Source organism: Panthera tigris, chromosome B3, assembly GCF_018350195.1.
Source record: "Panthera tigris isolate Pti1 chromosome B3, P.tigris_Pti1_mat1.1, whole genome shotgun sequence".
NCBI classification, from domain to species: Eukaryota; Metazoa; Chordata; class Mammalia; order Carnivora; family Felidae; genus Panthera; species Panthera tigris.
In genome coordinates this window covers 40,063,697-40,078,478 of record NC_056665.1, presented here as the reverse complement: position 1 = coordinate 40,078,478, position 14,782 = coordinate 40,063,697, and the positions used below count along the sequence as shown (strand labels likewise).

General features: G+C 50.7%; 1 protein-coding gene across 2 annotated transcripts; it reads right to left on the bottom strand.

The window, feature by feature from the left end:
* Window positions 1–1,051: 1,051 nt before the first annotated feature.
* RASL12 (RAS like family 12) lies at window positions 1,052–14,384 on the bottom strand. Of its 2 annotated transcripts, XM_007084512.2 has the most exons (5): window positions 13,320–14,384; window positions 11,400–11,456; window positions 5,311–5,384; window positions 4,421–4,611; window positions 1,052–1,771 (listed from the first exon to the last, which is right to left on the bottom strand). In XM_007084512.2, exons 1-5 carry the CDS (start codon window positions 13,420–13,422, stop codon window positions 1,396–1,398), a joined length of 801 nt encoding a protein of 266 aa, XP_007084574.1. In that variant the 5' UTR covers window positions 13,423–14,384; the 3' UTR covers window positions 1,052–1,395. The 2 variants fall into 2 exon arrangements, with proteins under 2 accessions (XP_007084574.1, XP_042844556.1); XM_042988622.1 differs by lacking the exons at window positions 11,400–11,456; window positions 13,320–14,384 and adding an exon at window positions 5,033–5,203 and having other exon boundaries at window positions 5,311–5,374.
* Between the last annotated feature and the right edge of the window lie 398 nt (window positions 14,385–14,782).

Below are 14,782 nucleotides of genomic sequence, written 5' to 3'. Positions count from 1 at the left end.
GAACTCACAAACCACGAGATCATAACCTGAGCCGAAGGCCGACGCTTAACTGACTGAACCACCCAGGTACCTCTAGAGCCGTTGTTCTTAATCCAAGCTCCTGGAATTGCCAAGAGCAGGATTCTGGGTTCAGAATCCCCTTGCCACCCCTTCCTCCTACCAGAACCATTTCCTTTATCTGCTTATCTGCTGAGGGTCTACGAGAGATTTCCTTTGGGCCAGGGGCCCTGAGGTAAACAGAGTTAGAAAACTATAGAGCTCCCTGTGCTAACAATGGAATCCCAAGAGAGCTGTCCTGATCCCACATCTGAGCCACAGTGTTATGGTATAAGCTATGGTGGCCAAAAATGCTTTAGGTTCTGTCTTTCAAAAGTGGACTTTGAACATTCAGACCCATTGCCAAAGGTACTGGGTCTTGCTGGACCAGACTACAAACTGCTCTACTGTGTTTCTGCCTACGAGCCTGGGACAGGCTAACGGTGCCCACCGGATGTCTGATACTGCCAGTTACAGGCTCTCTGGATCCTGTGTGATGGTCACTAGAGAGAATGACTTTTTTCTGCAGCTTCGATCATTAAGCTTCAGGAAGCTGGTCCTGAGGGTCTGTGGAGAGAGTCCTTACTTTAAGATGGGAAAACAAGGGGGGTCTGCTTCCTAGTGACTAAAACACTGGATGCTCACTACCCTAGGCAACCTAGAGCCCCCAACCTTCTATCCTCATTGAGAGGCAAAGTACCAGAAACAGCCCTTCCTGAGAATTTTGCTTCTCACAGGCTGTCCCATAGGATTATTTAAACTAGATTTTACTTGGATAAACTGTGGGGTTTGGTGCTTGGGACTTCTGTGAAATCAGAAGACAACAGGAGGGCCAGGCTCAGGCCACCCAAAACCTGTAGCCGCTCTGCCCTTTCCGTCCACTAGGTGGTGCCAGGACTTCAAGTCTGCTCCTGTAGAATGTTCTCCGGCCTCCTTGTACGCAGGGCCTACTGGTGCTGACCATCCATCCAGAGCTGTCCACTAGGGGCCACATCTGGCCTGGCTGTTGCTGGAGCAGGAAGGGGTGATGGCACCATGATGGACACTGCAATTTCCTTCCACCTCAGCCAGACCCAGGTCTCCGTGTTGTCTTGTGGCTACTTCCCTTCAGGGTGGGGGAACGGCAGTGGTTACCATGGAAACCAAGGCCTGGAGGGACTAAGAGCAGCATTCTGCCTGTCCCTCCAGCTCACACAGTAAACTGGGTGTCAGGGAAATTACTTGGTGCTGGAAGAGGGATCAACTGTCTGCCAGAGGGCGAGGGCTATTGTTCCATCAGAGGGAAAGCCAGTGGTGAGAAGTCAGCCCCTATCCTGCAGCCCTGTACAGCCCCTAAGTCTGGGATCCTTAGGGGTGCCCTCAGAAGATCTTGAAGCCCTTCAACAGGGTCAGGGTGGGTGCCTTGCGCTTGCTCTGGGCCCGGGATGCCTTCACAGTGACCAGCTTGGCCTGGGCCACGGCAGGTAGCTCCTTCAGACTGACGGTGGAAAGTGTGTTGAAGGTACAGCTGGCCAGTCCATGCCGGGCAGTGAGCGGAGCCTGGTGTGGCAGGGCCCTCTCCTCGGAGATGAACAGGGGCCGGGGCAGGGAATTCTTCTCCAGTTCCCGCCGTGCCTCCCGCACGGCCTCGTGGAAGACATGCTGCACATGCTCAAAGTCTAGGCAGGCAGAGACCTCGAAAAACAGGCACCCAAACTTGCCAGCCAAGGCTGCACCCTCTGCCTTGGTGACCTGCCTGGTGGGGAAGCAGGGTGAGGCAGGGTCAGGAGCATGCATCCAAGTGGGGCAGGCCTGGGCCTGCACTCGGCTCCCCACTCACCAGCTTGGTGAGCTGGAGTCATCTCATCAGTACAACAGGATAGTGACCTCTACCTCTCAGGGTTGTTAAAAGAATTAAGGAAGACCACTTGTATTGTGTGCCTAGTGTAGTACCTGGCACAGAGTCAGTGCTCAATGAATGATGGCTGACCTCACCAAAGCCAGAATTTAGGAACAAAGCTGTAGGCAAGGGAGAAGCTTACTGGTTAGACCCTGTTTGTGCACTGAGGAAGATGGTCATTCCCAGCCCTGCGTCTATGCCAGCATGGGTCCTTGGTCAGGAAATGAGCCACCCTCAGCCCAGGTCTGTGGGATTGACTCTAGAGAACGGCAGTGGTTTGGACTGAAGGGTGTGACCCACAGAGGCAGGGTGGGTGAGGTGACTCAGGATGCCTGTGGTCAGCAGAGCTCTCAGGGCCCATGGGGAGTTTTGCCTGCCTGTCCAGGGGAGGGGGCAAGAGAGAGCAAGGGTGGCATTTCATTGCAAGGAGGGAGAAAAGGATAGAGGGAACAGCACCCATTGTCAGCTTCGTCTTATACTCCTCTTTTGTGACATTGGGATCGAATACTTAACTGGGGAGGTCCTGGAAGTTTTGGACCTGAAAGCCATGGGACTAAAGGTGAGAGGAAAACAATTGGCTCTTGGGTAGGTCAGATATCCAGAAGAAGGAAGGGGTAGGGGGTACCTGAGGTCTTGAGGTCAAGGTTCCATTGGCTGGATCTTGGTGATCACCCTGCACTGCTGATCACCCCATCCGCCATTCCCAAGGACAGTGGCAGAGCCCATGAGACAGGTGGGTATTGGTGGGAAGAGGTTCCCGAGCCAAAGTTAAATTGGCAGGGGGAGGGGGATTGGGAGAGGGCTAGTTGCCCAGAGGAGTATCAGACAGAGAGTAACTGGGACAAAAAGGGCCAGGGCCAGAGCATCTAGACTCCCCACCCATGGCTGATGTCCTGTCTGGAAGCTCACTGCTTCCTAAGAAACCTTTTTGAAGGAATACTTGGTATTATTTGCTTTTATGATGGGCTTGAATCCACAGATTTGTCACTCTGGAGGCTTGAAACGTGAATTTTTAGAATATGCAGCACCCCGTACATGTATATATGTTTGTGAATGGGTGACACAGGTATGTAATATTATCCTCTTATTTCGTTGCAGCCTGGTGACAATTTTATCAGTGGTTCAGGAACCACTGCTCTAACCCATGTTTTACCTTCTAGCTGCAAGACAATTATGGGAGACACACCAATGCTCAGCTAGAAGTTTTACTGCTCATCAAATCTTGATCCACTAACCTCAGGACTTGATCAAAGAAGGAAATGAAGATAACTGTCATGACTTTTCTTAGGGAATTGAAACTGCTTCATTTGAGTCCCATAATCTTTGTTATTTGCTACCAAACCATTTTTAGGCAATCCCTTTGGCAAAGATCAGGATCAAAACAGTTGTCTAAATTTTTTCCTCATACTGAAGACAATTTACCACATTTCAGTCTTCTGACCCCTCTGGCAGGCACTGTGAGCTCTATAATTCCTCAAAGATCACCTTTTGGTTTTAAGATCACACAACTTCCTTCATTTCCTGAGATGAAATTTGTCTTGGTCTGAGGGCTGAATGGCCAGTAAAGGCTCCTACCATGGCCCCTCTTCATGAGACTGTACCCCCTGTCCCGCTGCCCATCTGATTTGTTCTGCACCTAAGTCCCCTCCCTGCTAATACCAGAATGGGCCTTTGAGGCTTGGGGAAGCAGGGTACGAGCCACACACAGGGAGGGACAGGTGGAAACTGGGTGGAAGGTGCCATACTTCAAAGGTGGGCTGGCCACATAGGACAAATGTCAGTGTTGAAGAAGGCCAGTGGGGTCACTCATCAAGTGTAAGCATCATGCTTTCAGGGGCCAGGCAAGCAGCTCAAATGTATAGGGAGGGTGGAGGTAAGCCATGGGGAGTGGTAAGGCCTGTGGTCAGCTGGAGAGAGCATGCCCCTCCTCAAAGCATTCCAATTCTAGGTCTTTTAAAACTCTGTGCTCGCCAAGCAAAACGCTGCTGTATTTGCTGGTAATCTGCCCTCTGGCCCAGTCTGTGACCTCTGATTCAAGTCCAACTCAGTCTAAGAGAACCTGCCCTCAGCACAGCCAACTGTGGAGTGAGCCTGGGGCCATGCTTGGGTGAGGCTAGAGCTGGCTGGACCAGAGCAGACACCTGATTACAGAAGCCAATCACAGCCTTTCTTCTCAGACCTGGAATTGGGCACTGAATAATCAACAAGCTATGGAGAGTGAGATGGAATGTCCTAGAGACAGGCAAGAAGGGTGAGGCCGAGAAAGACCACAAAGCCCCATGAGGATGGAAGGGGTAGCATCTCTTCTAACTTTCAGGGTCCAACCCCTGTGTGGGCCAGAAGCTCCTCCCTTCCTGCCCTTGCCTGTCTGGAAGACCACTTACCCTTTAACCTAAATTTGAGGGAAGTATTCAAATTTAGCTAAACAATCCCCAATGATGACACCCAGCCTTTACAAATGAGGAAAGTGAACTCCAGAGAGGAGGACAAACTGTCTGTGCTCACCTGTACTGGGCCATGTCCAGCTTGTTGCCCAGCAAGAGGGCAGGGGAGCTGCGCTGTGTCTCCTTGGCGTGCAAAGCAAGCAGCTCCAGGTAGCTGCTGCTGTCCTCGAAACTCTGGCGGCTGTCCATGCTGTATACCACCAGGAAGGCGTGGGCCCAGTTCAGGTAGCGCTCACAGTTCCTGGGGGTATCCTGGGGTGAAGGAGGGAAGCCTCGGTGGGGGCAAAGGCCTTCACCTGAGCTGCCCACCCACCTCCCCACTCTCTGGGTCTTTGTATATTGTTCCCAACAGAGTCCTTTTTAAAGGGGCACTTGAGTGTGGATTTGGCTTGGTGTGAAAGGAGACATTGTCTTGTAAGCCTCACTCCCACCACCCAGTCAGAGACTTGGAGACCTTGGCCTCTGAGGCACAGAGCCAAGACTCTGGCATGGCTGCTACAGAGACCTGGCTATCCCTGGGCACTGCTGGTTTTGCGTCAGGTTGATGGTGTCCCCTGGCTTTTGAGAATAACTGGTATCCAGTCCTGGCAGGGGATGGTGAGAACATAGGGAGAATGTGTGCACTGAGGGGACCTGGGCCGAAGAGGGTCTCTGTGTAAACACTTGTAAGCACCTGTCTCCATGGGTACGTGAGCATCAAGTCCCAGAAGAGAGGATCTCTGAGTTGATGCCAGCAACCATCAGGTCTCCCCAGGCCCCATCCCATCCCTTCTCACTTGGCAAACGAAGAGATTCCGGAATGGAGAGGTCAGCACCTCATTCAGGGTCACACAGCAAACTAGAGCTTAAAAAGTTTACACATTCCCATCTGAGGCATCCACTCTGGGACCAGGACTTCCCAGGAGGCTGCATGGGCTCTCAGCTCTCCAGGGGTAATGGGGGTACTGTTACCGGGTCTGCAGTATCCATAACCCTCAGGTGGACAGGCTGGTGGTCCACTGTCTCTTCGGAGCTGTAGGTGTCCTCTGCAACAGATGGTCAGCCAGGTCAGAGGCAGTGCAGGCTGCTCAGTGGGTGATTGGGTCTGAGTCCCCACCTCCCTGTGCTAGACCCTGGGGGATCTATTCCGGAGCCGGCTGAGCTGGGACAACTGGGGAGGCCTTGGCTGGCACCCAAATGGAGAACACAGACAGAACCTCCCACCGAGGAGAGGCTGCTCTACCTGTCAGGGGTCAGAGCATAAGAGGTCACTCACAGAACATGCCATAGGAGTTGGGATTGTGTTCTGGGACTGGCCACCAAGCCTACAGGATCAAGTGTGTGGCCCATGGTCTTGTTTAGCAGCAGAGACCTCTGGAGCTACACTGCCAGCCTATCCCCTCCAAACCCCAAGCTTCTGCACTCTCTTCCCTCTGACCACAATACCTGGCCCCCAGGAAGGCCCCAAGGACAATCTTCCTGCACTCAGTGGTACAAGAGATGGGAAAGGAAAAGCACACAACGTGTGTGTGTGTGTGTGTGTGTGTCCAGAAGTCCCAAGAAGGTTTTACAAATATTCCTCATCAAAATAACAGCAGAGGAGTCTAGCATAGTCAAACGTTTTAGGTTGGAAATGTGGAATCAAACCCAACTTCAGCTACCTTTTAGCTATGTGACTTGGCCAAGTCTTTGAAGCAGTTCTTTGAGGCTCTGTTTCCTCACTTTAAAATGGGGATAACATGATAACATTGGCTAAACATTTTTCAGATTTTACTCTGTGCCAGGCATTGTGCTAAATGCTTGTTCCTGCATTTCATAGGGCTGTGTGAGGACTAGATGGGCCCCCAGGCATGGGGCCTGGCCCATCATACATGTCTGGTAAAGGACAGGGGACTGTGGTGCTCCAAAGCTGACAGGGCAGGTTCACATTCCTAGCTGATATTTTTTTTTCTTTTTCTTTTGAAATAATTTTAGACTTGTGTGGAAATTGCAAAATAGTACAGAGAGTTCCTGTGTGCCCTTCCCTCTGCTCCCCACAAGGTTAACACCTTACATAACCGTAGTAAAATGATCAAAACCAGGAAATTGATATTGGTACCATACTATGAACTAAACTACTGACTTTATTTGGATTTCATGAATTTTAACTTTCCTTCCTTCCTTCCTTCCTTCCTTCCTTCCTTCCTTCCTTCCTTCCTTTTCTTTCTTTGCATCTCACACCCTCAAACCTGAGAAAGCAGCAGATGGCCTGGCATACAAAGAGGACCTCATTGTCATATTGACATTCTTTCTATCTCCAACCTTCCCCTGTGCCACTGGCCCATGTGTGTGAGCCCACTTGGCCATCATGTTTCCCTGGGTGCCCCAAGTGACCCCAAGAAGACCCCCTGGGCAGAACTGGGGCCCTCTCTGCTTTCCTCCACCTCCCCAACCCTGGCTGAATTCACCACCACTTTTCTCTGAGGGCCACTGGCAGTCAAGCCAGGCCTGGACACATGCCAGGTCCACTAGCAGCCAGCAGGAATCACAGACAGCTCCCATCCCCAGCCTGTTTGGGGACTTGGATAAATAGCTACTCTTATTCAAAGACAAAAAAAAAAAAAATCTAATGGAAAATATGCCCCAAATGTTTGACTATATTTAGTGCAAGAAGAGCTGCCCCTAGATGCCTACATCTTGTTCAGATTTTTCTTTATTTTCCTGCCAAAGTTGTCTGATGCACCCCTTTTAGTTGTGCCACACCCCCCCTCCCCAAACAGTCACTGAGTCCTGCCCAGTCTAGGGGAAAATCTTAGCTTAGTGTTGGTCTCCTGTGGTTCCTCACAGCATAACAGCCTTTCAAAGTTACTGTTAGCACCACTAGAGAGAGATGAAACCCAGAGGAGGAGGGACCTTGCCCACTGCCACACAGCACTCCATCAGTAGAAGGAATGTGAACTCAGGCCTTCTAGACCGGGCTGCCTCCCCATGGCGCTGCCCATCACCCTCTGCTCAGGGGACCAGCTGATCGTCCAACTCTGGGCAGAGCACAGGGGAAGAGCAGAAGCTCCCAGGCCAGCTGAGGAGGAGGAACATGTAGGGGTGAGCTTGGAGAAGCCTCAGATGTCATCTTATCTGGCTTCCTCCCCCATGGCAGGGTGAGATAGGGGGTCCTTTCCAAGTCACAGTATTGTCCTGTCTTCCCATCACCAAGTCCTGCTCTCCAGAGCATTCTGGGGTCCTTAACCACATGGGTTTCATAATTCCTAGTTCTAAATAACATTCTGGGGACTTTCATGCTGAGAGAAGCTTCTTTTCCCAAACTATTTTCCCCTCATTTACAGTAATAGTCTTTTTATTTTTTTTATTTTTGTTTTTTAATTTTTTTAACGTTTATTTTTGAGACAGAGACAGAGCATGAACGGGGGAGGGTCAGAGAGAGAGGGAGACACAGAATCTGAAACAGGCTCCGGGCTCTGAGCTGTCAGCACAGAGCCCGACGCGGGGCTCGAACTCACGGACCGCGAGATCATGCCCTGAGCCGAAGTCGGCCGCTTAACCGACTGAGCCACCCAGGCGCCCCAGTAATAGTCTTTTTAAAGGTGCCAAAGGAGGGGCGCCTGGGTGGGTTAGTCGGTTGAGCGTCCGACTTTGGCTCAGGTCATGATCTCTCACGGCTCGTGAGTTCGAGCCCCGCGTCGGGCTCTGTGCTGGCAGCTCAGAGCCTGGAGCCTGCTTCAGATTCTATGTCTCCCTCTCTCTCTGCTCCTCCCCGGCTCGTGCTCTGTTCTCTCTCCTTCAAAAATAAATAAAAACATTTAAAAAATAATAATAATAAAGGTGCCAAAGGGAGCTCTGGTCAGAGTGCATGTAGGATGATGCTTCAGAAATGGTGCCTGCATCTTTGCTGGAGCAGGATGAGGACAAGAGAGGTGAGAAGCTGTCATTCTGCCCCGAGAAAGCCAGGCAAGGTGCTCCCCAGCTCCTCCTTGAGAGGACTCCCTCCTGGGGACCCCTGCGCTTCCTGGAGTGCTCAGCACAGGCACAGCCTTTCCACAGGCACTGATTCTCTCAGCTCCTACCAGCAATCCTAGCCACAACATTTAAAAAATTTTTTTTAATGTTTATTCAGTTTTGAGAGAGAGAGAGACACAGACTGGGCATGAGCAAGGGAGGGAGGGAGGGCCAAGAGAGAGAGGGAGACACAGAATCTGAAACAGGCTTCAGGTTCTGCACTGCCAGCACAGAACCCAACGCGAAGCTCAAACCCACAAACCATGAGATCATGACCCGAGCCAAGTCAGATGCTTAACCGACTGAGCCACCCAGGTGTACCATTCCCAGCCACAACCCTTATGCAGACAGAGTACAAGCTATTGGTCCCATCTTCCAGATGGGGAAACCAGAGCCTAGTGCCATGCAGACCTCTGGTTCCAGGCCCTCTAGAACATAAGGCCATCCTAAGTGAAGAGGCACTGGAGTGATACTCATCTTCCTTTGTACCTGAGGTTCTCCATAGGGAAATCACTGAGCCCTCTCTGCCTCAGTTTCTTTACCTGTAAAATGGGGATAATAGTCATAGCTCTTCTTTAAAGGCTAAACCTAAAACCAAAATTCAATCTCATGTTTAAGAGTATATATGTCATGCCCAGTACTGCACTCCATGCTAGAAACGGAAATGAGTAACACAGGTTTCCATGCTTGAGAAGCTCACTTTGGGTTCAAGGAAGACCTCTGAAAAGGAGCAAGAGTTGTTTTACATGTCCTGATGGCTAACTCTCTCCTTGGTCTCCTTGGTCTTTCTCCACAGAAAGAAAGGCTCTGGTCCTAGATTCCACTGTTGCTGCAGGCAGTCATGGGATAGTGGCTGGAATGTTTAGATGCTGGGGAGGAATCCCAAGGAGGAGTGGGACTGGTCTCCCAGAATGGCTGAAGGGGAGCATCTGGTCATCTCTCCAGCTGACAGGCTCTCAGGCCGGGGAGAGAGACCTAAGCCTGGGGTGACTGACCACTGTGGAGGGCTGCCCTGCCCCCCCCCCGGCCCCCAGACAGTGTGACCACACATTCCACTATCAGGTCAGAACTCCAAAATTACTCAATCAGGAAGCCCAAACCACCACTGTAGTAGGCTCTGGCGAGACCCGGCAGGAAAGGTATGAATTGGGGGCAGGGACGAAGAAACTGGAGGCTGGATGCCAGATAAAATATAGGATGACCAATTAAACTTGAATTTCAGATAAACAGCTAATGTTTTTTAGCCTAAGTATTCTCCATGTAATATCTGAGCTAGGCAGGATCTGTGTTTTGAGGAACCGCCCTTGGAAATCCTCATTTTCCCTTCCCAAATACCCCCTGCTTGTATGGCTTTCCTTCCCACCTCCTCCCTGTCTTCAATTCCCCCACTGCTTCTGATTCCATGTTCTGGCCTCTCTCAACACTCCCCTGACCAGCACACAATTACATCCTGTTTCCCACCCCCATGGGCATTGACCTCTGCTAATCAAGAAGGCTCCCCTCAGGAGGCGCCTGGGTGGCTCAGTTGGCTAAGCTTCCAACTCTTGATTTCAGCTCAGGTCACGATCTCACGGTTTGTGAGTTCAAGCTCTGCGTCCAGCTTTGCGCTGACAGCATGGAAGCTGCTTGGGATTCTCTCTCCTTCTCTCTCTGCTCCTCCCCTGCTTGCTCTCTCTCCCAAAATAAATAAACATTAAAAGAAAAAGACCCCTCAGACCTGCTGTGTGACCTTGGCCCAGAAGCCTCAGCTCCCTGGGCCTAATTCTTCCACCGTTCCACTGAGGGGCTGTGTCATAGCGCAGGTAGTCAAACCAAGCTTTGAGAAAACAAATCCCTTAGGGACTATCAGTGAGTCGCCTGCCCTGTACTCTTGACTTAACCATGGGACCCCCCTCTGCTTTCTCTTTGACATCTTGGGGTTCTATTTAAGATCACCTTGGAAGAAGGGATTCTGCTACTTAGGGAAAAAATTCTAGAACCCAATAGACTAAATAGCCCTGAGGTCCCTTCCTGCTCTGACACTGGGATTCAATATTCCAGTGTGAACTGAGGGCACCAAGGGGCTAAGGGGCTCTTTCCTTCAGGTGTTGCAGCACATTCCCTCAGAGCCCTGCTGCACACCCTGCTGTACTGCGGTTTCCAGTCTGTGCCCAATATCCCTGGGATTCCCTGGAGAGCCCTCAGGGTCCCACAAATGCTTCATTTCATTCTTATCAGTGGAATGAGTGAAAAAGAATCCAAGACTGCAACCCCCCATTTTCAAAAGGCTAAGAGTATCCAGACACACCATTTTTTTCAGTGAACAGTTTACAAAAAACAAATGTTATAAATGTAAACGTTAAGGAAAAGGGCAGGAAAAACGAATATGCATTGTGCCTACTGTGAGTCAAATACTAGGCTAACATGTGTCATTTCTTTAATCCTCACAGTTATTTTCTGAGATAGGCATCTTTATGCCCACTTTTCAGATGAGGAAACAGAAGCTCAGAGAGATTAGGTGACTGCTTCAAGGCTGTACAGCCAGTAAATGGCAGAGCTAGGGTTCAAACTTAGCTCTGACTGATACCAGAGCATCCTTTTTTCCAATATACCATGATATGGCTATAAAACAAGATGAGTTTTCTTGTGTGGTTCAAAAATGGGTCAGCAACCAGTAGCACTAGATAGTTTCTCAAATGCTTTGTCCAGCTTTTCTGGAAAAGTATACTGAGTGGCCATCTTGAAGACCAACACTTAATGGTTGCAGACGTTCTGTTATGTTTGATTTTTTTTTTTTTTTTGTAAGTCTCAACATACCTCATAATTTAGGACAAATCAGCCTATCTCAGTTTTCCTAATTAAGCCAACCCCCAAATTGTCTGGGGTGGGCTGTGGAAGGATGTATTTCTGGCATGTAAAACATTTTGTCCCACGGGCTGAGTCATCCTGGGTGGTTCCTCCCCTCTGCCCCCAGATGTTCAATCCTGGTCAGGTCTGGGCCCACCACAGTGTAGGTGGGTGCATGGGGGCAGGGGTAGGGGGGATCCAAGTGGGACACAGTAGGAGGATGGGGAGGAGTGGTTCCTTACCCAAATTGGGGTCATATTCGCTGATAAACCTCCTGGTCAGAAACTTCACGGTCAGAGCTGCAGGAAACAGAAAGAAGCTGGCTCAGTCATCCCCTGCTGTCTTTGGCTGCTGGTTCCCAGAGGTTGCCCCTCTCATTTTAGGGAGGACTTATCTAGCCTCTGTGACTCCTGGCTGACACTAAGCTCAGCTCTTTGGGGGAATGGGTCTAGGAGCTGGGGAGTTGGTTCAAGAAGCTCAGAAGAAACCAGAAATATAAGGAACCATGTCCCCCTAGTTGCATCCTGGCCTTTTTTTTTTTTTTTTTTTTTTTTTTATGGCAAGAAAAACCATGAGAGGCAAGCCTAACAGGTGTTTTTAAATACTCAAACTGAGGGGTCCAGGACCCACTCAACCAGTTACCTAGACATCCCCCACCCTGGTCAAGTCATGAAAATTCTGAAATATGGGACTTTTATTCCAGTTTTGGCTATACACCAAAGACTAAGAGCTCAGTTGATCAGTCTGTGATCCCCAGGGTGAGTATGAACACCCATGTCTCAAGTAAACACATTCTAGCCCTTGGTCCTCTATATCTCAAGTCTTAGCTCCAACTAGGGCCTCCACACTCATCATGGATGCCCCAAAGAATGGAAAACCTAAAATGAAGTTCTCCCCAAGTGTACTTCATTAATAGAACTTTGATTTTGTTCAGAATTTAGTGACATAAAGCCCCAGGGCCAGCCAACTATTGTGCCAGACTCTTAAAAAGAAATGTGAGATTTTAAAGAAAATCCTTAAAATTCTTTCCCAAGATTCCTTACAGTGTCATTCTGCAAACTAATACCCAGGGAATACACATACTTTAAAATTTAAATTCCTTCATTCATGTAGTCACTGGCTAAACTATACCAAAGACAGAACTACAATTTGATTTTCAAAGGGAAAAGGGCAAATCTTTTCTGTAGGAAAACATGATTCAGAGTCCCCTCTCTGAGTCAGGGGGCTGGTTTCAAAAGTGGAGAGTAGGATCCCAGCGAGTCTCAAAGAACACTCTGGGGAAAGAAACTCATAGCTAACTGAGCCCTTGTTGGCCAGTCACTAATGGCTGTAACTGGAAAAAAGCCCTCCCACCTTTAGCTGCCTGGGACTGTGAAGTGGCAGGACGGAGGAACGAAACCTTTTTCTGGGTCTCTGCCTACGGGGACACCCATCCACCTGGGCTTCACTTGGGTGAGAGCTGCCAGGAGTGGTTAAGCCAGAGTTCGGTGTTGGCAGAAATGATCTCAGTGGCAACCCAAAATCTAGGTTCATCAAGAACAAGGCCCAGACACCTGGGATGGTAGTCTAAGGGGTTTCCAGAAAGTCAAGAGAGGGGTCTACCTTGAAAATTATGTTTGATAAGAATGCACACTTTGTTCCAGAATCCATTGAATTGGGGTGGCCCCTCCCTGGAAAATCCCAATAGCCAGTGACCTCTACCACCTCCCTTCATCCCCAGACTAAACTGAAGAATAGCAAAGCTGTAACTAAGCTCCTAGGGGCCTGAGCTAGAGATCATGTCCTTGCAGTGCTAGTCACCAGGGCCGACTGCTCGCCCCAGGGAGAGGAGATGGAAAGCAGTGAACAGCAAGGGAGAGATCAGCAGAGGACCGTGAGACACAGATACAGACAGAGAGGAAAGACAACTGGTGTCCGAGACACAAAGGGAAAGACAGGCAAGGAACAGAAGACAGATGAGAGATGGAGGAGCTGAGAACATAGTAGAGAAACAAGCAACAGAAAAACTGAGGCAAAGAAGAAAATCGCGGTGTCTCACTCAACCCACCTGGGCGCAGGAAGCCCCAAAGCCAGTGGGAGACAAGTCCACAGCGTCCACACCTGCTCCCCGTCTCTCGGGTCTTCCCCTAACTCCTTATCTTCCGCCCCGCTACCCAACTCACCGGACTTGCCAGCCCCGCGGCGTCCCAGAATGGCCAGGTTGACCTCGAGGGGCGCGCTCTGCGACCCGCTGCCCACGCGGGGCTTCCCGAACACCGAGGACATGGCGACCCTGCTGAGAAGGTCACAAGTCCTCTGCCGAAGGGCCCCGAGCCGCGTGCCCGCCTGTTGGGGCCCTAGGGAGCTAGTCGCCGGCTCCTTTCACACTCGCGGGCTCGGGCCCGTCGATGTCCGCGCCGGGCCCGGCGTCGAGAGCGGAGAGGGTTGCGTTCCCGCGGCCCGGCCCAGCCGGGCGGGAGGAGGGGCCCGTGGAGGCTGGCGGGCGGGGCCGCCCGGAGAGCCGCCAAACTCCTTGTAAGGGCTGCGGGAGCCCCCCGCTGGGAGGGAGCTCTGGCCGGCCGTACAGCCCACAGCAAGGCTCCGCCTGGAAGACAGCGCTGTCGCCACTTGGAGCTCCCCCGGACCCTGCAGGCAAGGCCCAGGACCGGAGAGAGAGAGGCTGGGGTAGGCGGAGTGAGGGGAAGGATGTTTTCAGCCTAGTCTGAACCTCCGTGCAATCTCTTTCCACCTGCAAAAAAATCCACTCCTTCCTTTGTTCTACGCAGCTGGCCCCGCCTCCTCCTCCGGGAAGCCTGCCCGGTTCAATTCCCAGCCTTGCCCTTTCTCTAGGTCACAGTCACAGCCAGCTCAGCCTTGGCACACAACTCCCCCAACTACATTACCCTGCCCTTCGGTGTGGGGACTCTCAGGCATCACTGCAAACTCCAGGCAGAACCCTGACTCCTGAGAAGGGGAAGAAACTTCTTTACTAACATTTCATGGTCAATATGTATCCAGCTTCAAGAAACCTAACCCATCCTGGATTACTATTTTCTCCCTGATGGGAGTTAATGAGTTGCATGTGTTTGTGGCCTAGTGTGTAAACGGAGCATTTTACTTATCCTAAAACCTGGCACCCTCTCATGCCTATAATGATTCTAGGATTGATGGATGAGCCTGAAAGGGGTCACCTGACATTTCTCTTGAGACCCAGGATAAAGCTGATCATGATGGAGACAGAGCAAAGGGCCTACATAGGGAATCTAATGCCAGCTCTTTCACTAGGTGACCTTGGGCAAGTCACTTCACTTCTATGAGCATTGGTGTCCCCATCTATATACTAAAGAAAGGGGAAAATAAATCCAAAATCCCATTATGTGATTCAAGCCTGAGAGTGACAGCATCAGCCCTCCGTTCTAGGTCTGAGTACTTTCTAGAACCAGGTGGAGCCTCTCTTTTGAAATATACTCCAGGCTAGAGTGGGAAAGGGCATAGGAGTCTGAGACCTCTCACTGCAGCCCTTCTCCCTCCAACCCCACATCCCCAATTCCCTCTCTTTCCCCCAGTTAATCTACCCACCCATGTGAAAAAGAAATGGAAAGCCAGATCAGAAGGCAGTCTGGGGTCAGAGCCTGATGGTAATAAC

Bases quoted from the DNA above. Each gene is read 5' to 3' on its own strand.
- RASL12 (XM_007084512.2), bottom strand. From the start codon at position 13,422: ATGTCCTCGGTGTTCGGGAAGCCCCGCGTGGGCAGCGGGTCGCAGAGC. The intron at 4,612-5,310 runs GTAACAGTACCC...CCTTCACCCCAG, and splicing joins TTATGGATACTGCAGACCCG to GATACCCCCAGGAACTGTGA. The intron at 1,772-4,420 runs GTGAGCACAGAC...CTTCCCCACCAG, and splicing joins CTGGACATGGCCCAGTACAG to GCAGGTCACCAAGGCAGAGG.